This window comes from Leucopleurus acutus (genome assembly GCF_964270905.1).
Source record: "Leucopleurus acutus genome assembly, chromosome: 4".
Classification (NCBI taxonomy): domain Eukaryota; kingdom Metazoa; phylum Chordata; class Mammalia; order Artiodactyla; family Delphinidae; genus Leucopleurus; species Leucopleurus acutus.
In genome coordinates, this window is record NC_139146.1 from 62,849,651 (window position 1) to 62,871,015 (window position 21,365).

Consider the following 21,365-nt stretch of genomic DNA (forward strand, 5'->3'; position numbering starts at 1 on the left):
TAATTTGGGAGGGCATAGGGATAAAGATCTGCAGGGCTCTTGCTGCTGTTTTTAGTTTCTGCATTTCTTGTCTGTTTTCTTAAAAAAAACTTGTGTGCCTGCCTCCCCATTACATCCCCTCACCACCCCCACCCCGCTGCACCCCGTCTCAGGCAGAGTTAGGCTCGCTCTTCTGTCTTCAGAGCTTATCCCCCAACCCTAGCACTTTTTCACATTGTTTCGTAATAGCCCTTCACTTGTCGCATCCACCAAGCTCTCCATTCCCTGCTGACCGGAATATCTTTCCAACGCTAAAGATGCATAAATGAAATACATTTTCTTTTGAAAACTGTAAAAACCCCAAATCTTCCATGATTCCCACTAATTAATACCTAAAGGAACCAGGCAGTCATTGCTGTCTGTAGTCTGGGCCTGACCATATTCTTCTCTTCTGTTTGCACGTGCACCATCTGGTCATCAGCAGAATGGGTCCGTGCATGATAACTGATACTCACCTGCATGCCCCGTGATGCTGCTCCCTTTACCAGGCATGGCGCCCGTCATTTCCACCTGTCTGAATTTTACTTGTCCTTAGAGAACAACTACCAGTTCCTAAAACCTGATGCTGATAAGAAGAATGATAGCTGACATTTTATCGAATGCTTGCTATGTGCCAGGCTTATCTTTTTTTCCACGTTTGCCTAATTAATGCTCACACTAATCCTCTGAGAGGCACTAGAATGCAGATTTTGCAGGTGAGGATACAGGTATAAGGTGTTCAAACCACCTGTTTGAGGTTAAGTGGCTAGATGAGTGGTGGAGCAGGGATTTGATCGCAGGTATCTGGCTCCAGGGCCTATGCCCTTGACCTGGTACACAGGAGAAATTCGTTTTCTTTGCTGAACTTCTAGAATGCTTTCTTTGTATTTCTCAGCACTTGTGTACTTCTCCCAATCACCCTGCTTGAAATTTGAGGGACTGTGGCGTGTTCATAACTGGATTTCTAGCAGCAGGTGAAAAAAACTCAGAAATATTTCTTTTAAAAAAAGAATGTTATTATTTAAAAATTATGTTTTTCTGTAGCTAGACCATGATATAATGCAACTGTAGAAAAATAGCGAGGTTATTGTTTTTGGGTTATTTTCCATAAAACATCCAAAGTAGTCAGAGTAGAGTGTGGAGAGATCTTGGGTAAATGAATCTGTTTGTTTATGACTTTTCCATGTGCCTCTGCTGTTTCCCAGGCACGGGATACGGCAGGGACCGCAGAAATCTCTGCTCTCCTGGCATCTATGTTCTGTTGTAGTAGAGGTAAAGTTTGCACTTTGTAAACAGTTTGACGGCATTCATTCGAGGATTGCCTATTTCTTTCTTAAATCTACACAATTCATTTTACTTTGTTTTTTTAAGAAATTTTCTTCAGCTGTTGGTAACAACAGATGCTGCAGATGTTAATCCCTGCTGTTGTTAACTTTTCTCCAGAGATTTAATGTTCAGTTTTAATTCTTGTTTCCAAGGTCTGTTCATGTCGTTCAAACAGAAGTTTGAGAGTAACTGGAATTTTAAATGTTTTCTTTTTCTTCTGCCATGGGAGACCAGGATTTTTCAGGAGGGATGGCGAGAGTTTTAACCTGCTCTGTTGTGGGATAACAGAAAAAAGCCGCATATTGGAGAATAAGGATCTGTCTCTTCATTTTCTTCCTGGGGCTTCTCTTTCGTACAGGGCACCTGACGCGTGATTTAATGTTGTATGTTTAAAGGGAGGAGAACTGCAGTTCAACTTTGGTATCAGTGTCTTGTGAAAACATAGGAAAGGAGCCCTGTATTCCAGACTTTGCAGAGCCGGAGCCTGGACAGATGTGAGGCCATGGGCATGTTCCTTTTCCTCCTGCCCTGTCACACCAGCAGTGTGATGTCACACTCTTCCCCACACACATGTGTGCAGAGAGGACACAGCAGCACAGAGCAGTCAGAGAACAGTTCGGCATCTGCGATATTGACACACCAGCAGAGGTCATATTTATGACTCTATTGAGAATGTCACAGCAGTGATTTAGATGCAGGCAGTTGTCTCTTAGGGCCCCTGAATTATGGCTGGTTTTAAAATTCTTAGAACCCACTGAAGGCCATTGTTTCTGAGAGTCTACATAATTTAAGCCTTCTACATCCTGTCATTGCTGGCGATGTCAGAATAGTAAAAGCCAATCCCAGGCTGACCTGTTCCTGCAACCCTGTGGTTTTGTGGCTCTGCAGACTTTATAAAGCTGTCTGTCGGTGCCTGTGGTCCCCACAGTTGGGGCAGTTGGTGGTGAATGTCACCTCTCACATTTTGCCCCGAGGGACTGGAACCCAAAAGGTGTACGCATTTCCAGAGGTTTACAAAGAGGGGTGGGGCAGGCCCCTGCTCAGCCTCTGCTGCACTAAGGCGCGTTCTTCCATCTGAGCCCCTAGCTGGCTGCCTCTCAGCAAGAATAGAAGTCGAGGACAGAAGCCAGAGCCCCACTGTTGTTCTGGAGATTATTAGAAACAGCAAAGTCTTTCTTAGACCACTGAGCACATCACATCCTGGGTACATATAAGAGACTCAACAAATACTAGTGTAAATGGCTTAGGAATTATCCAAGTTCAAACAGTGAACATATTTATTATTAGAACAAGGTTCTCAGTCAACAGCTGTCCAACATTTTCACGTTGTAATCCTCACCCTGCCGCTCCATTCAACCCCCTGTGTACATGAGTACACATCTCATAAGACTGCACCCCAAACACATATGCGCACGCACATGTGAAAGAGGACTGATCACAAAGCTATAGCCTTGTCCCAAATCTGGGTCTTTTGGCATTGATAAGATTAGCCGGGCCACATTTAGAATAAACAGACATTTAACTATCCCCCTCTTGTAAATCACTAACTACTTTGTAACTAGGCTACTCTTAATATGAACAAAAGATAGTATATTTTAAAAAATTGTTAATTATAGACTATAACATCCGTAATTGTTACCACATAAAATAAACTTGGGCAAAGGGGATATATTTTACCCCTTCCCAGGGTTAGGAGAGAGTAAGTGATGGGCATTTTTTTCTGATTCAGGTTCTCAGTGGGGATAATTTTGTTCCCCCTTCTCCCCAGGGGAGATTTAGCAATGTCTGGGCATTTTTGATTGTCGCTGCTGGCATGGGCGGATATTATTGTCATCTAGTAGGTAGTGCCCAGGGATGCGGATAAACATGCTACAGTGCACAGCACAGTCCCCCATGACAAAGAATTAGCCAGCCCAAAGTGTCAGTAGTGCTGGGAAGGAGAAACCCTGCTGTAAATTGTTAGGTTTATTTGCTGACCTTTACAGTGGATTAGCCTTTATTTAGTTAATTCAGAGGTGAAATTAACACCAGTGCCCCTAATCCGTCTTTGTATTCTGCAGTGGGCCTTGGCACCCTGACCAAGATTGGGATGCGCTCTGACCATGTGTGAAGGCCTGGATTCAGGCAGCTGACAGCAGCATTTGGACTGGGTTCTAGCAGTCACAGCGAAAGAAAATGAAGAGCTTTCATGATAATAAGTGCCTAAGGTTATGTGAGGGAGTGAAGAGTAAAAATGTGATGTGGAGCCCGCTGTTGGGAGTATGTTTTGAGACCAGCAATAGTGGCATCACCTGGGCACTTAATGGAAATGCAGACTCTCAGGCTCCCCTCAGACTGAGTCAAAATCTGCATTTCAGCACGATACCCACGTGATGTTTGTGCATCTGGAAGTTAGAGGCACTGGGTAAGCATTTTTTACTTTGGAGGAAAATATACCTTGGTTCAGATTGTGGCTCTGACTCTTAGCAGAGGTGTGACCTTGACCGTGTTACAAAACCTCACTGCACCTTAGTTATTTCGGCTGTAGAAGGGGGATAACATCACCTATCTCATGAGCTGGTTCTGACACCTCTCATGTGGTTGTGATGGTTTACGGTCTTTCAACAGCCAAGATGGTAAAAGAAGAAAACAAAACAAAAGCAAAATAAAGGGAAAGGGCTCAGGTAGAAGACTTCAAGCTGCAGAGTAAGATTCAACAGGAACACTGACTAAAGTTCCTTCTGCAAAAGGGATTAATTTAGACTATATTGTGTTCAATAGTAAGTAATCCTAAGTATACAGGCTGTGAGGGGTGACTTGTCTTCTAAGTGTTTTGCAAGAGAACATTTTTTAATCTTTGATTTAAATCAGAACAGGTTTGCATTTTCTTTAATTTTTTGATTATAAAAATGTTTATCATCACACATTTAGAAAATACAGGAAATACAAAGAAGAATGGCAAGCACACCAATCCCAGTACCTACCTATCTCTTCTTTTATTCAACAATTATTTATCAAGCATCTGCTGGGTGCCAGGGACTGCTTGGTGTTGGACAGACCCCCGTCGACAAGGTGGCAAGGTTCTAGCCTTCTCAGAGCTTACAATGTTGAGTGACTAAATTTTGATGCGTTTCCTTCCAGTATTTTTTTCTGTGCCCTTAGTGAATATGTGATAGCAAACAATAAGAGCTAATGTTCACTGTATTACTGTGTGTTGGACCCTGTTTTAGGTGGTTTGTATGGTATGTATTAACTCGGTTCCTATAACACACCACTATGAGGGAGGTGCTGTTATTCCCACTTAACAGATTGGGAAATTGAGGCACAAAGAGATTAAGCAACTTGCTAAAGATCACAAAATCCATAAATGCAGAGTCTCGATTAAAAACCAGGCAGCCAGGCTCCAGAGCCTGACCTTATTAGTCACAGAACTGTACTGCCTCTCATTATACTTATAAAATTGAGATCATACAATATAGACAATTTTAATTCTTGCTTTTATATTGACCATTACACGTGAGCATCCTCCTGTAACGTGCATAAACGGTCTATTTCTTACCTCCAAAAGAAGTAGAATTTTAATTCATTTGTTTAACAGGGTCATAATGAAATAAACATAAATAAAAATGTGATGATAAGCATTTAAATGCTTACAGAGATTATAAGGCATTCTTAATGGCTTATCATTTGTTTAAAGGGTCCTGTACTTTCAAGAGGAGTTAAGGTGGACAAGTTACATTAGGAAATTAAACATTTTGTAGCTTGTACTTGATTTTGTAGCAGGAAAACAAACCCAGCTTTAGATAAAGAGCCATGGTGATGACTGTTCTATAAATTAGTCATAACATGGAATTGTGTTGGAGATGTTGAATGGAAGAGATAGTGTATTGTCTTACGGGGTGGGGCGGTTGTGAGACTCAGGTTGCCTGTGCGGGGCTTTTCACAGCATGTGTTAAGAATGCACTGTGTCAGATGAGGTCCACTTGTGTGTGGGAACTTCGCTAGTTTCATAGTGAACCGGTGGGGTGGTCTCTGTGCGTGTCCATAAGGTATTAGTGAGATACAACACTGTACCAGCAGCAGAGTGTCTGCAGTTGGGAAAGGCACAAATTCCTGAACTGTAAAGAGATTTCAACTAAGAAATAGAAATTTCAAAATTGATGGCATAGGAGACATTTGAATTGTAGGCATATCTAAATTGTAGGGGTATCTACAGAAAGCATGAACTTATTCATTGTCTCACCCTGGGCAAATTACTTGGCTTCTCTGAACCATAGTTTTCTCTTCAGGCTAATACTTGCCTTCTGGAGTTGGCATCAGGATGAAATGAGTCTGTCCATATAAAACACCTGGCATGGTGCCCAGCACTTGGTAGAGGATTTATTAATGGTCACAGTTACTCTTGGCTGTTAAGTAAGTTTTAATCTTTTTTAAAAACACCTGGCCTTATATACAACACAGTGGTTAAGAATGTACATAAAAGCCAGACTGCTTGGATTCCAACCCTGGCTCTGCGATTTTCCAGCTGTGTGGCATTGGGCAAGGCACGTGAACTCCTGTGCTTTAGTTTGCTTCTCTTTAAAACTGAATAGTTACAGTACCTACATGTTAGGGTGGTTGAGTGTTAAATAAATTATTATATATAAAACCCTCAGAACAGTCTGGTATAGAGCACTGTATGAATGCTTGCTGTTGTTATCAATAATACACTCATTAACTCAGAAGAAGATAAAGTAGTATACCTTACAAAGTAGATAGCGTTGAACATTTCCTCAGCTGATGCGACTTTTGCTTATTACTGTTTGATGTATAATTTGTTTGATGTTTGTGGCTCAGGTGTAGTTTTTTCAATGCATATTGAAACCTGATTTTTAAATTTGGTGATACCATTGTGTAATATCTGAATAAGCAGAATTTTCTGATCAGACACTATGTTTAAATATAAATTTTTATTGAAAAACGACCATTCTGGCTGTGGTATATATGTGCACAGTGGAATACTATTCAGTCATAAAAAAGAATGAATTTGCAGCAACATGGATGGACTTGGAGGGCATTATGCTAAGTGAAATAAGTCAGACAGAGAAAGACAAATACTGTATGATCTCACTTATGTAGAATCCAGAAAATACAACAAACAAGTGAATATAACAGAAAGGAAGCAGACGCACAGATAGAGAACAAACTAGTGGCTATCAGCGGGGAGGGGGAATGAGGGGGAAGAGGAATAGGGCTACAAACTATTATGTATAAAATAAGCTACAAGGATATATTATACAACACAGGGAGTATAGCCGATATTTTATATTAACTATAAATGGAGTATAAGCTTTAAAAATGGTGAATCACACAGATTAGAAAACAAACTTACGGTTACCAAGGGGCCGGGGGGGGGAAGATTGGGATGAATTGGGAGGTTGGGATTGACATATACACTAATATGTATAAAATAGATAACTAATGAGAACCTACTGTATAGCACAGGGAACTCTGCTCAGTGCTCTGTGGTGACCTAAATGGGAAGGAAATCTAAAAAAGAGGGGATATATATATGTATAACTGATTCACTTTGCTGTAGAGCAGAAACTAACACAACACTGTAAAGCAACTATACTCCAATAAAAAATAAATTAATTTAAAAAACTGTGAATCACTATATTATACACCTGTAACTTATATAATATTGTACAGCAACTGTACTTTAAAAAAGAAAACAAAATAAAGAGGAAGAAAAAGGAAAAAAAAGAAAAATGACCACTCTGAAATGCCCTTTTTCCTCGCCAGATTATTCAGAGCTGGGAGAGCTTCCCCCACGATCTCCTCTAGAACCAGTTTGTGAAGATGGACCCTTTGGCCCTGTCCCAGAGGAAAAGAAAAGGACATCTCGTGAACTTCGAGAGCTGTGGCAAAAGGCCATTCTACAACAGATACTGCTCCTCAGGATGGAGAAGGAAAATCAGAAGCTGCAAGGTTGGTTTGCCACTTTTTATATTTAACAGGCCTGATGTTGATTTAATTTGTCCTGACTCTAAAGTGAAGCGTATCAGACATAAGCGTGTTATTCTTTAAAAAAAAAAAAGAAAAGAAAAAGGCAAGGTACTCTAACATACATACATACACACATGCATATTAAATACCTGTTACTTTTCCAAAGCAAAGTTAGTACTTTTCACTTTCTAGAGATTTAATGATAATCTCGCCAATTATATTAAATTAAATCTTCTGAGAGACAGCCTTCAAATGTAAGCTTTAACTCTCTGAAAAGTGTTTTTTGTTTTCTTCTTTCTCTCTCTCCCCCTGCTTTGTCCTCAACCGTAGTCTTTGCCTGGTACTAGGTATGAACTGATCCTACCTAAATCATTAAAGTTCATAACCTCACTCTATGTGCGGTTTTAGTGAGTGGCAGGCAACCTGAAAAATAGAGAACTAAGACTTCAAGTTAGCTGAGCTGTACCTGTACTGATAACAAGGTTTTATAAGGACACACTCATTTAATCCTGGTGACAACTCAAGAAGGCAGGTATAGCCTGAAGAGGAAACTAATGCTCAGAGAAGCCCAGGGTTATGTTAGTGTCAGAATAAGCCATGAACTTTAGATTCTGTTCATTTCCTGTTTCCATAGTCATTTGAACGAATAAGTATTATTTGCAAAGTAGCTAAGGAGCCGAGTTGTATGTACCCTGGGTGGTATACTGCAAAGAGCACGGGTCTTGGAGTGCAGAGAGCTGCCTGGATATAAAATAAGGAGGATTTTGGTTGGGAAATCCGAACATACTCTTTAAAAGGGAGGCTACACAAGTAGTACACGGTGGCCCTGTGCAGAGCGATTTTGGAATTAACTTCATCCTTGATTGTAGAGCTTCATCTTTTATTGTGATGTTTGTATAGAGCTGGAAGTTAAGACACCAAATCTGGTGAATAAGGTTCATTGTCCATATAAATATGTCATCTTTGACCAAAACCAAGAGTCAAGTACAAAGTAATAAGACCTTTTGATAAGAGAGTAGTTGAGCGGTTGGAATTGTCTACTTATGGGTGTAGTGGGCTCTCCAGTACCCAGTATTGAAGCTGAGAGAGACAGCTCATCCCATGAGGCTGCTATGGAAAGGGATGCCATGGTGAGGGGAGTTTAGAGCAGTAAATGCTAAGTTTTCTTCCAAGTCTGTGTTTCTACCATTTTCTTGTATGTTCTTGAAGGTAATTCTAAAAGCAGATGTCTAAAAGAGATTTAATAGTGATGGCATCGCTGAGTGTTCCATCGACCAAATGACAGCTTTGGAGCACAGCGGTTATAATCATGTGTATGTTGGTGGGGGTTTTTGTTGAAAAGTAAAAAGGCACTTATATTCATCATGTAGGTCATAAACCTTAATGCTTTCCCTGGCCCATCTTCTTGCAGGTGGCAGCTACGGAAAATCAGGGCGTAGTTGTAAAATGGGAAGGATGCTGCCTGGCTTCTTGGGAGTGTTGGGAGGAATCGTGACTGTGACTGATGAGACAAGATCAGGTTGCCACAGTGGCAAAGCTTTTGTAAAGCCATGTAAATGGTGACCAGGCAGACTAGAATGGGCAGGGAAGCGTTTCCTAAGGTACCTAGAACACCTTGCCCTTGTTCACTAGCCCTTGCCAGCATCCTCATTTGCTGCTTCCTTGTTTCATCCAGCAGAGTTCTGTCCTGTGTGGTCTCTTATTTTTACTGTTTGAATTTATTCCTCTCCTTAGCTCTGTAAAGTCCAACATATGCTTATCTTGGTGGTGAAAGCGTAATAAACTTGCTAAATATCATTTAGGAAGCGTTGTGTCAGTGTGTACAGTACCTGTATTGCTGAGAAAACTAATCAACAATAAGAGCCTGATCATGAATGGCCTAAAAACATGTAGTAAGTTTTGTTGGGGTGGCATGGGGGGCACAGAATCATTAAATACAGAGGCAAGATTTGACAGGAACCAACCAGGAGTGCACTAGAGAGGCAGTCATTTTATCGCTTTTTTTTTTTTTTTTCCAGTTACTTTTAAAGGAAGGTTAAATTGCAGCTGGAAGTGGCGCTTGCAGTTGATCAAGAATTCAGGCTGAATTGCATGCTTTTTGGGAAAGAAATGAGAGGAACATATAGGAGGAGATTCTTCCTATGGTTAAGCCTTTTTCCTGGCTTTTGAATATATGGATCAAATATTTATTACTATTCTGGGAGCACTGCATTCAAGAGAGAATCAAACCACGTCATCTAAATCTGTTTCACTTCATTGTAGACCATTGGAAGCTGAATTGTGATTTCCTCAAAAGTTAAACAGCTAATTTTCAGTGGTGTTGGGACTGAAATGCATGGCCTCTCTCCCCGACCCTCAGGCCTCTGCAGCACCCTCTGCAAGGCCATTTTCCCCATTATAAATGATGATGGAGCGGCCTGACGCAGGACAGCAGGGTGACTCACCACAACCATGGGTTTTGGTCAGCACTATACTGCTTATTGGACTGAGTCATATAATTTAATGTTGCAGATAGTACATCGGCATAATGATAACACAGTGAATTTTGAGTTTTAATTGATTATCATTGAAGATATTTTTAAAAGATTTTCCTAGTTAAACAAGTACTACACGTTAGTTATAAAAAAAAAATTAGATATTGAGTGCAGTTTTTCTAAAATCTCTACAAGTTTGGGCGTCATTTAATTACTGAGACTCCCAGCCTCTTAGCCTTCCTTCCCTTTCTAAGTTTTCAGGAGATGGTGGCAGTTGGAAGAGCATTTTGTCCGTGAAGGCAGTTGCTAATAGAGCAGAACTGGGACAGGCAGCCACAGCACACCCTGTGCGGTGACATAATCAGACCTGAACATTATTAGTCTGCAGTCCAGGTTGTAGCTCACATCCACATTCAATGGCGATTAGATGACTCTTTTGCAAAGTTACATTTTGATCTCATTTAGTCCTGGTTTCTCCTAGCCTCGGAAACTCTTAAACATGGGTTTGCAGACACTTATTTAATAAAAGAGTTTGGTCTTGTATCTCAAGTTCTTGCCTTAGAGCCTTGATGTTTGTTGTGGGGTTGCACCATCTGCCTTGCTTGATAAGGCATGTTGGAGGCCACTGGTTTAGGGAGCAGTGTTGTCAGGATACTGAAACGGCAGGCTGTTGCTTGGGCCAACAGCAAAATGCATAGCTTAATAAGCCTTTTCAGCTGTGTTTTCTGGCCAGATATTTCTGTTCTGTTGACTTCAGAGGAGGTTCCTCTTGTTGCTTTCTGGGCTCTTTAGTATCCAGGCGTGCTCACAGCAGAATTCACTGCCAGAGAAATGTACATTTGGCCCCAAGAGCCTTGTACTGCTTGCAGTCACTGTTTGGCAGGGCTGGCCCTGAACCTTATGTGCCACAAGGGTTAGCTCAGCTCTAATGGCATCTACTATGTGTAGATGAGAAGCTGAGAGAAATTGAGAGTTGACATTTTTAAAAAATTTGAACTCCACATACACGCAGGGAATTATTTAGCAGGACCTTGAAAATGTGTTCTTCAAAGTAAGAAGGAAGAGAATGAAGACAGAAGATGAAAAATCACAGAAGATGAGAAGGAGGCAGCAGTAGACCTAGAGTCTCCTGGCCACCCACCAGCTAGTAAATCACCTTGGGCAAGTCCCTTGCTCACTTGGAACTTCAGTTTTTGTGTCCGTGAAGTGAGAGGCTGGACGAGGGATCTCTGCAGCCCTTTTCAGCGCCATCTTTTGATGCGTTTGTACTCTTAAAGGCGGTAACTGGGTCAGTTAAGTACAGAAAACATGCATAAGATGACTAAGATCTTACTGTCAGGTTAGCATTAGCCAGATTCTTTGAGTTTTACTATCATTTGCTCGATTTCTAATGGGGAAAAAGAAAATATTTCATGTTATCAGCACTTGGTTTGTAAAGCAACATTATTTCGATTTTTTTTTTGCTTTTATATTTTTGGTAATTTGTGGAGCACTTGCTAATTAGCAGACATCTTGTAGATGGTTAGTATATTTCATCTCACTTAATCCTCACAGGAGCAACTCAGTGAAATAGCTGTAATTCCTATTTAAAAAATAATCCAGGGTGCAAAAATCCTGCACCCAGCACATCCTGATTCTGCGGCCCCGGACAAAGTAATGAACCTGCTCAGCCTCGGTCTCCCCCAGAATAAAAGTTGGGGCGGGGGAGTGTGGATCTGTGGGATGGGGGGAGAGCAGATTGTGCGAGGTGTGCACTGACTTAGTGTCTCTGGAACTAAGAACAACTCTTCGCCAATAAACTTAACAGCTTGGATGAAATGGACAAACTTATTGGAAGGTGCAATTTATCACAACTGAAATAAGAAGGAAAAGAAGTCTGAATGGCCCTATATCTGTCAAAGAGATAAAATTTGTATTGAGACTCTTTCACACAAAGAAAAGTCTAGGTCCAGATAGCTCCACTGGATTCTATCAAACATTTAAGGCCCCTAATCGATACCTGCCTAGTCTCAGAAAATGTGTATAATTAATCACAGCAAGTTCTGCAGTGTGGTGGAGAAAGGCAAGGGGCCCAGGCCCACTCCGCCTCCTGCTTGGGCCTTGGGGGAGGGGCTCAGTCTTCTCATCCAAAGATACCTGCCTCACAGTGTCCTGAAGATTAGAAAAATGCTACAGATGAACCTATTTGCAGGGCAGGACTAGAGACGCAGACCTAGGAAACAGATGCGTGGACATGGGGCGGGGGAAGGGAGTTGGGATGAATTGGGAGATTAGGATTGACATATATACACTACCATGCGTAAAATAGCTAGTGGGAACCTGCTGTGTAACACAGGGAGCTCAGCTCGGTGCTCTGTGATGACCTAGGTGGGTGGGATGGGGGGTGAGGTGGGAGGGAGGTCTAAGAGGGAGGGGATATGTGTATACATATAGCTGATTCACTTCGTTGTACGGCAGAAACTAACACAACGTTGCAAAGCAACTGTACCCCAATAAAAAAAAAAAAGAGAAAAAAAGATTAAATGTTACTAAATATAGAGTACTTAAGACATATAGTGTTTATTATTATCATAAAGAAGACAAGTTTACAGCTCTGCAGAAGCCTGTATGTTGGCTTATGCTAAGCTATGTATCCTACCTGCTTTCCCAATAAACTCACAGTCTAGATCGGAGATAGGTTGTGGAGTGGATATGGGGGCTGACAATGTTACCACCTTGTCTGAATAGGATTTAGTGGTTTTAGGTGGGAGTGAGGTTGTCAGTTTTAATCCTTCTTAGATCCCCTGCCCCCGCCCCACCCCCAAGTTTGGTAATTTAGGTATAATTCTTAATGCAGCTGTAAGCTGAATAAGTTTGGTAGGAAATAATAGCTATCTTCATATATTTGAGGAGATGCCACATGAAAAGGGTAGATTTATTCTGTTCAGCCCCAGGCAGCAGAAATGTGACGAAGGGTAGAAGCTACTTAAAGGAGGTTTGGCTCTAAATAAGAAGGAACTATCCTCGGAGAGCCTATCCTAGTTTAGATGAAGTTTTGTTGAGAGCTCGTCATGCCAGGCGCTGGGAATTCCAACACATGGTTCCTGCCCTTGAGATGTCTCTGGTTAATAGGGTAACTGTGGAGATGGGTAGAACTGGATAGGTGTGGGGTGTATTTTAGCAGTAGAGCCAGCAGAATCCATTGGGGGTGAAGGACTAAGAGGAATCAAGGATGCCTACTAGGTGTTTAGCTTCTTCCAAGGTAAGGAAGCTGTGGTGGGGCAGGAACCGTGTCTTTACCTTGGACCTGTTAAGCTGGCTTGTAGCCACTTGACGTCTTAGCGGTGGTGATGAGCAGGCAGCTGTGCTGTGAAGTAGGAGACACGGAGCTGTAGCATTCACTAACGTGCTCTTAAATTATCCGTTCTAGCCTCTGAGAATGATTTGCTGAACAAGCGCCTAAAGCTTGATTATGAAGAAATCACTCCTTGTCTTAAAGAAGTAACTACAGTGTGGGAAAAGATGCTTACCACTCCGGGAAGATCAAAAATTAAGTTTGACATGGAAAAAATGCACTCGGCTGTTGGGCAAGGTAAGCTTAACTGGGAATCAGTCCAGCCGGCCTCACCCCTCACTGATGACTGGGGAGAAGTATGGAATAAAAAATAATTTTTAAGTCCATTTTCGGTGGCCATCTCTCTCCTATTTATCATGTCTTTACCTAATCTGTTTCCAGATGTCTTAGTTAATTGATGTGAGTTTCATTACCTTTGATGATTCCTCTTAATTAAGTTAATTAAGGAAACAGGAAGAAGACAAAAGAATACCTAAGGGCTTAGTTGCCTACAAACTGGGTAATGATGTGATGATAAGCTGAGTGAAATAGTAAACTGACAGTGAACTGTGTGCCTTCTGTCTGGATGCTCTCAGGAGGTAACACAGTGTCCAGCCCGGACTTCAGGCAGGTAGGCTCGGGTTTGGATTCCAGCTCTCCAGTTACTTTGCAGCCCTTGAAATAAAAGACACCGTGTGGCTAAGAAGGCCTCTCCTCTTAATGAGACCCCTAAGTGACGGAAATAAAGAGATTTATAAACATCCCAAGTTAAAGTTCGATCAAGGTGGCAGGATTTTAGGGTGTCAACTTGGGAGAAGGAGGAATAATTCTAGGGAATTTTAACTAATTCAGAGTTTACTTTGGTTTTAAAGGATTTCTCTAAAGGTATGAGGGTGTAGAAGTTTATAATCGGGAGCGTACTTTTCTAGGAGTGGGATTGCAAAGAGGCTACCTGAGCAGTTGGCAATATGGGCCAGAAGCAAACTCTGCTCACCTTTGACCCAGCACTGCCACGTAAGAAACCTGTTCTAGAAATGAATCAGTCAAAAATGTACTGCGGTGGGAAGAGTGCAGATTGTGGCAGTGTTTAATGGCCAAAAAACAAAGCGGAACCCGAAAAACCCCAACTGCGTGACCACACGCATGTCATATTCCTTGAAAATAACGCAGTAGATTTATATTGACGGCAGTAAAAGGTGTCTGAGGTCAGTCGTTAAATGAGAAAGGACAGCGTGGCCTCATGTACAGCTGTGTATCTCCATATGTGTATATGTAGAAAGACATCCTTGACGTGTTTGCAGATAACCTGAGTTGTAGACAGGATGGCCATCCATCCGGGTTACCTGGCATAGCCCTGCTTTACAACCTGTCCAGTAATTAATAGCCTTCCTCCCCTTCGCTTTCAAAAGCTTCCCGCTTTGGGTGGTGAATTATATGTTCCCTCTAGTTATGAATGGTTTTTCACTTTCTTCTTTATACCTTCTGTATTTTCAGAAGGTTTGTTTGTTTTTCTCACGTTTAAATAGTGAGCATATATTACTTCTAAAGTGAGTAAAAATTAAAAAGTATTTACATCTGGGGGGAGGGTGGCTTCCTGCCTGCACGCCCAGTCCACTGCCAGGTTTCTTTCTGGGGTTAGGAGTGGAGGCGAAACCGAGTGTGCGGAAGGCTGTTCCAGGTCGTTCTTAGCAAACACACTGGCACCGATTTGCATGACCCTTTGTTTTAAAATCGTAAAATCTAAGCTTTCTCTTAAACACCAGAATATGTGGTACTGTCCAGGGACGGCCAGTATTTTTTTCCTCCCCAAAATAAAGGTTTGATAAGATAATGGGAATGATTTAGTAATAAGGGGAAATTGTTCATCTCATAACTTGGGAAATTTCCCAGTTTGACAAAAATATTTTGTGAAAAGCCCCACTATTAATCACGTAACATGCTGACTGTTTCTCAGCCCACATTTGTTTCTAATACAGTGTGAAGTATGAGGTGTGTATGTGTCTGCACATCTCCCCACCCCTCCAGATACATCTCTGAGCAGGAATAGTAGGGAGAAAAGAAACAGAACAGTATAAAAAAGCAGATATCAGGGTGGATTGGTTTCCTGTTGCTGCCATAACAAATGATAACAAAATTGGTGGCTAAAACAACAGAAAGTTTTCTCTCTTAGTTCTGGAAGCCAGAAGTCTGAAGTCAGGGCGCGTGGACAGGGTTGCCCTCGGCCTCTCCCAGCTTCTGGTGGCTGTCGGCACTCCTTGACCGTGGCTGCGTCACTTCCGTCTCTGCCTCTGTGGGCATATCGCCTCCTCTTCTTGTCTTCTCCTCTGTGTGACTCTTTTCTAAAGACATTGTCATTCTGGGTTATGGCCTCATTTCAAGGTCTTTACCTAACTTAATTATCTCTGCAAAGACCGTTTTCCCAAATAAGGCAACATTCACAGCCTCAGGTGATCAGGACGTGGGCATACCTTTTTGGAGGACACCACTCAGCCCACTACACAGGGTCATCCAGTTGGCTCCGAGTTAAACATTCAGAGAACGTGTAGGATGTGGTCACAGTTAAGTGTGTCCCTGTGTTTCTCCCATAGTGTAAAACCAAATTACTGACTAGACTGTAAGTATTTCCAAGAGATGGCTGAGTGATGCTTTCTAAACAGCTCCTGTGAATCTGCACTAAATGAAATTGGCTTTCTGGTTCAGATTCACAAATGATGATTTTATTATTAATTGCCAGGTAGGAACGTAAGGTATTTTCCTCAGTACCCATCTGAGTAGCAGCTTGTGTGACAGTGAGAACTTTGAGAGAAAACGGCAGTCAGTTTCCCTGGGTTGCCAGCAACGACTGGGGCACCTCTTCTCAGCAAGGGGCCTCTGTTTCCCCATCTGCACCATGTGGAGCATCCTCGTATTTCCCTCAGCGGGTTGTGGGGATGATGTCACGGGTTCAGGATGGTGACGGCGCCTGGTCACCTCACAGGGAGTGTTAGCTGCTGCTCTTTCCCGGAGTAGGATCTGCTGTCAGAGACGGCTGGGGAAACTAGCAAACGACCTTCCTGGGTAGGCTCTCCGAGTGGCAGGGAAGGGTACAAAGTGCTCATGGTTTTTTTCTGGATGGAAAGGGAGATTAATCCCTGATTACGAGACTCCTTTTCTCTGAAGAGCACTCCTCAGAGATAAGGAGGGTTTGGTGTCTTATCCTGCCGTTTTCTTTGTCTCCCCATTTCCACGTTTGGGCCTTGAAACAGCGGAATCACGAACCCAAGAATTTTGATCCAAAACAGTCACTTTTTCTAATGAGGTTTGACCTGAGTAACATCATTGACTTTAAGAGGACGTTTCTTAGTTTTAGACAACATTTTAAAATTACTTTGAGTATTTAAGTTAATCACGTCTAAAACATTAGGTAGAGGCTCTTAGATCATTTTTCTTGTTTGTAGGTCCATGTTGAATGCCCACCAGGGCATGTTCATGCAGACTGTCCCCTGTGCAGCCACTGGCCCCTTCCTCCAGCCCACGCTTGCAGAAAGACGTCCAATCAGTACTCCAGAATCTCAGCTTTGATTCGGCTACTCCTTCCCCAACTCAAAAACATTCAGTGGCTCCCTTCGGCTACCAAATAAAGCGCAGGTTTCTTGCCCTCAGTTTTGCCTCTAGTAAAGCCCGTCCAGCCTGACTGCCACCTGCTCCCTCCTGCATGTGCCGTGTGCCCAGGGAGGCCTGTGGAAACGCTCTTGGTTCCCTTCCTCTGAATTGGCTTCTCTCTTCTTTCTCCCACTCTTGAGTCTTGGCACAAGTGAAGGAGTCCAGGAAACCTAGGTCTCCTTCGTCCACACTCACCTCTTTGGGTCTATCCCTTCTCTGAGTTCACTTTTGTTTTTTTAAACTTTAAAAAAAAATTTTTTACTTATTTATTTTTTATTTTGGGCTGTGTCAGGTCTTAGTTGTGGCACGCGGGATCTTCGTTGGGATCTTCGTTGCGGCATGTGGGATCCTCCGCTGCAGCATACAGGCTCTGTAGTTGCGGCACGTGGGCCTAGTTGCCCCACGGCATGTGGGATCTTAGTTCCCCGACCAGGAATCGAACCCACGTCCGCTGCATTGGAAGGTGGATTCTTAACCACTGGGCCACCAGGGAAGTCCCTGAGATCCCATTTTGCAGTGTCATTTTACATGCTTGCAGTTATTTCCCAAGGACGTTAGTAATTGGTGCCAGTCATAGGGGTTCATGTCATTCATCAGTTTATCGCAGAGTCTAGCACAGTCTGCACATAGTACCTAGATATGTGCTACGAAAGGTGGGAGGGGGTCAGGGGGGTGAGGGAAGAATGGCGGGGAGTGTGGAGGAAGGCAGGAAGGGAGCAAATACGACAGAATTCTGGTTGCTTTACTTCCATTCCTATGCAGTTAATTCACAGTGGAACTAGAAGTTGGATCAGTGGACTGAAGCACAACTCGTTTTCATTGTTAAGTTGAATTCTGTACATGAAGCCCCTCTCTCTCTTTTCCACCCCCGCTTTTGAAGGTGTGCCGCGACATCACCGGGGCGAAATCTGGAAATTCCTAGCAGAGCAATACCACCTAAAACATCCGTTTCCCAGTAAACAGCAGCCAAAGGACACGCCATACAAAGAGCTCTTAAAGCAGCTCACCTCCCACCAGCACGCCATTCTCATCGACCTCGGTAAGCCTGCAGTCGATTTGACATGAAAATGGAGGTTTCACTCACTTGAAAAGTCTGAAGACACTGTCCGAGTTATTTAGTGCTCGGCCTTGAGGTTTAGCAACCAGAATTTGCTGCTGAGACTTTCGATTAACAAAGCCCTGGAGTCATCACAAATGTCTTCTCAGGTCTATAAAGAAACCTCCGTCTGCGCCGGGTGGCTTGTTACCTCTGCTCAGCATGGAGGGTGGCTGGCGTGGAGGCGCCAGTTCTGACCACGGTTCAGTTCAGTGACTCAGATATTGATAGGAGGTTTTGCAGTCAACCCAAGGAACATCCTGGAAACACAAGTGTCAGAGCTGAGGCTGCGTTTAATTACAGGAGCCACTCCCTAGTCTTTACGGTTTACAAACAGGATTTATTAGAAAAATTGGAGAAAGGAGCTTGTGAGTGCACCCTGGGTGATTTTATTCAGGGAACAGGGAGGCGCCTCGTCTCTCGAGCAGTTTTAAAAACGCTAAGGTGGAAACGGTGTCTTGGGTACCTTTGCAGTTGCCACAGTGGAGAACTTGTGGAGGCAGGCTGTAGCCGTGATGACAGAAGGCCTTCTCTCTTGTCAGCAGCCCCAGGTGGGGACACCCTTTCCTGCCTGCTCCGCCCCCAGCGGCCTCCGTCTCTGGCTCTGCTGACAGCAGGGCTCCTGGGCAACCCCGTGGGCTCCCAGCCCTGCTGCTTCTAGGGCACATGGTCCTGCTTCCAGAACATCCACCCTGGCTGCCGCCACCCCGGGGCTCCCCAGTCCGTGTTCTGGGCCCACCGGGTTCCTCCCAGCCGTGTGAGGTGCGAGCCGGATCAGGCAGTACCGAGGCTTTTCTGTCCAGCCACACAGCACTTCGTCAGGGTAGATTTCGTAAATGTCCCTCTTCAGGTCTAAGTTGAAATGTCATCTCTGAGAAGCTGTCCCTGATATAGCCTCTTCCCCACCTTCAGGTTGGGTTAGGTGCCTCTGCTAAGCCTTGTCCCACCCTCTACACTCCCCTCAGCGTACTTATCACATTTACCATTATGACAATTATCATTAGTGTTTAAAGCTAGTACTTAACTTTACCTTGGAGCAAATGTTGGGTGGAGTTACTTAAAATCTTTTCTTTAATCCTCACAACACAATCAGGGAGATGTTGTTCTATCCTTGTTTGGAGCTGAGAATATTGAAATGCAGAGAGGTTAAGTCACTTGTCCAAAGTAACACGGCTGGTGTGCCACTGAACAGTGTGACTCTAGGCCTGTGCTTGTAACCCCCCCCTCCACTGTCCCTTAGTTATGTGGCAGTGCCTTTTTATTGCCTTTCTCCCCAGTAGGATGCAGCCCTCCCTCTGTGGGCTGGACTGGGGCCATTTGCCATTGTACCCTAGCTCCTAGGACAGAACCTGTCACATAGTAGATGCTTACTAAATCTCTTGATGTTGACTGTGAGGCCCCGCACTGGCATCCCAGTCTCACGTGACCCTCACGGCAGCCTTGGAAAACTGGCCCTGTATCCTCTTTAAGAAATGAGAAAAGTCTCTGAAGCGCAGCGAGGTCAGGTGTTGACCGTGGTCACACAGCTGAGTGCCAGGACCTAAACCCCCTCCGGCTCTGTGCTGCAGTAGGCCCCTCCATCCCTGAGGCCCTCTGCCCAGGAGCCCCATGCGTTCCTAGGAGATGGCTGGCTGGGTGCAGGGTGATGCTGACAGGCCGTGATTGCGCCTTGGGGACAGTGAAAATGTGAGGCCTGGGGCTGGAGCCCATTTGGCCCACTGACCCTAAGGAAGCAGTTTTGTGAATTGGCAGTAGCAGTGTTTGCTCATGTGGTGAGTAACAGAAAAAGTGACATGTTCCTATCATGTGAAATGAAGAAAAAAATAAATTTCGGGTAGGAGGTTGAAAGGGAGGAAGGAGCACACGTGGTCTCTGCCCCCACCCGGGATGGGAGGAGGAGATGGGGACGATGTTTCCTCCTAACTCCTCTCTTCTCTCAGTTTTCTTTCAGTAAATATTCCTCATTGTTCCACGCGCAGGACTGGGCCTCTGCCTCCCGTAGCTCAGATGCAGTTACTCTTCTGCAGAGGGAGGAAAAGGCCACGTCAGCAGCACGACGGGCTGGGGTGGGGGGGCTGTCCCCCGGGGACCTGTGTTTGCGCAGCCACCTTCAGGCACCGCCCTGCCCAGGGGCCAGCGGCTGCCACTCCTCTAGTTGGCCTGGAGTCTGCAAGAGGCGAGATTCGGCCTTTCCTCCTTCCCAGGCGGGGCCAGGCTGCACTCACGTCCTCTCTGTCCCTGCCCGTCTCCCACCCTCACCCTCTGCAACCCCGAAGGCCAGCTGCAGCCCCACGCCACACCCCGGCTGCGCCAGCCTTGTCTCTCCACCTCACTTCTTTCCCAGTCACGGCCCCCAGTTCGGATGCCTTCTCAGTGCCCTCCGAAGGTCCCAAAGAAGCTCTGTTTCCAGCAGTGCGTTTCCCAGGTGACATCTGTGCGTCTCTCCAGGCTTCCTCCAGGGCCAGCCTTCCCTCCTCCCTTGAACTGGGAGAGCCGAATGTTGGCCCAGGTCCAGCGGTGGACCAGGTGCCCTGCCTGCCAGGCTCTGGCTCTGCTGGGTTCACGGAGGCCTCGCCTAGAAGGTCCTCCAAACTTTGCCCGTTGCTTCCCCCTCACCTCTCACCAAGGTGGTATTTGCCAAGTCAGTTGTTTTGTCTGCACTTTTTAATTTAGTCTACAGTGTGACTCACTCAAGGCCCAGCAGAGGTGTGTAGGGCAGAGCAAAAACAAAGCATGTTTCAGTTTTTCTTAAGAAAGTGGCATCCGTATCCTGGCCAGAAGAACAGAATGCTTATTGGTTGGAGGTATTTGGGGTTTGCAAGGATTTTTGTTTTCCTGGCTTTTCCTTTACTTTTCTGAAATTAGCTGTTAATCTAATCAGGTTTGCAATATGTTTTCCTCCAAGGAGTGAGAATAATAGACTTTGTAGTTGGGCAGTGTTTTACAGTCTGTGAACCATATTCTCTAGCTTTGCTGGATTTCAGCTTTACACGGTCCTGTATGAACTTGGACACATTAGTTCCACTTCGGAGGTGATGTGGTTTGCCCAAGTTACAGGCCACTACTCAGTGGCAGAAAGTTCTAGAACCTTGCTCTTCTTAGTCTCTGAATATCATGTTCCCTCTAGGACACACTGTATGGCTTTTCTCTGTCTTGGCTTTGTCCACTGCAGACCAACACAGCCTTCCCCTCCTCTGGTTAGGTGGAGAAACGCTGTCAGAGCTGGCCCCATTGAGCCAGGAGGAGACAGTGTACCCGATGACACTTAGCAAGTCATGCTGGGGCCTTAGTTCCGGAACCTGCCCCACCCTCTAGGCGTGGTTCCAGCACATCCATTTGTGCTGCCCTCAGGTAATTGTAACTTTTCTCTTCTCCGGCTCTCCATCCTGGGTGGACAATCTGTATTGCCCAGTATCCTGCCTTCTGGCTGTGCCTCCCATCTGGTCGTGGCCGCACGGAAGGCCATGGGGGAGGGGACACTGAGCAGCGAGCTAGAGACCCCCTTCGGGCCCAGGTCACCCTCCACCCT

At 44.4% G+C, this 21,365-nt stretch overlaps 1 protein-coding gene across 2 annotated transcripts in view; it reads left to right on the forward strand.

Moving 5' to 3' along the window:
* The window catches only part of TBC1D1 (TBC1 domain family member 1), a 142,382-nt gene that overhangs the window by 97,001 nt on the left and 24,016 nt on the right, over positions 1-21,365 (forward strand). For both annotated transcript variants that reach the window (XM_082838273.1, XM_082838274.1), the window contains 3 exons: positions 7,108-7,293; positions 13,195-13,356; positions 17,621-17,779. In XM_082838273.1, the coding sequence (XP_082694399.1) occupies positions 7,108-7,293; positions 13,195-13,356; positions 17,621-17,779 (507 nt within the window). The remainder of the gene's footprint in view (positions 1-7,107; positions 7,294-13,194; positions 13,357-17,620; positions 17,780-21,365) is intronic.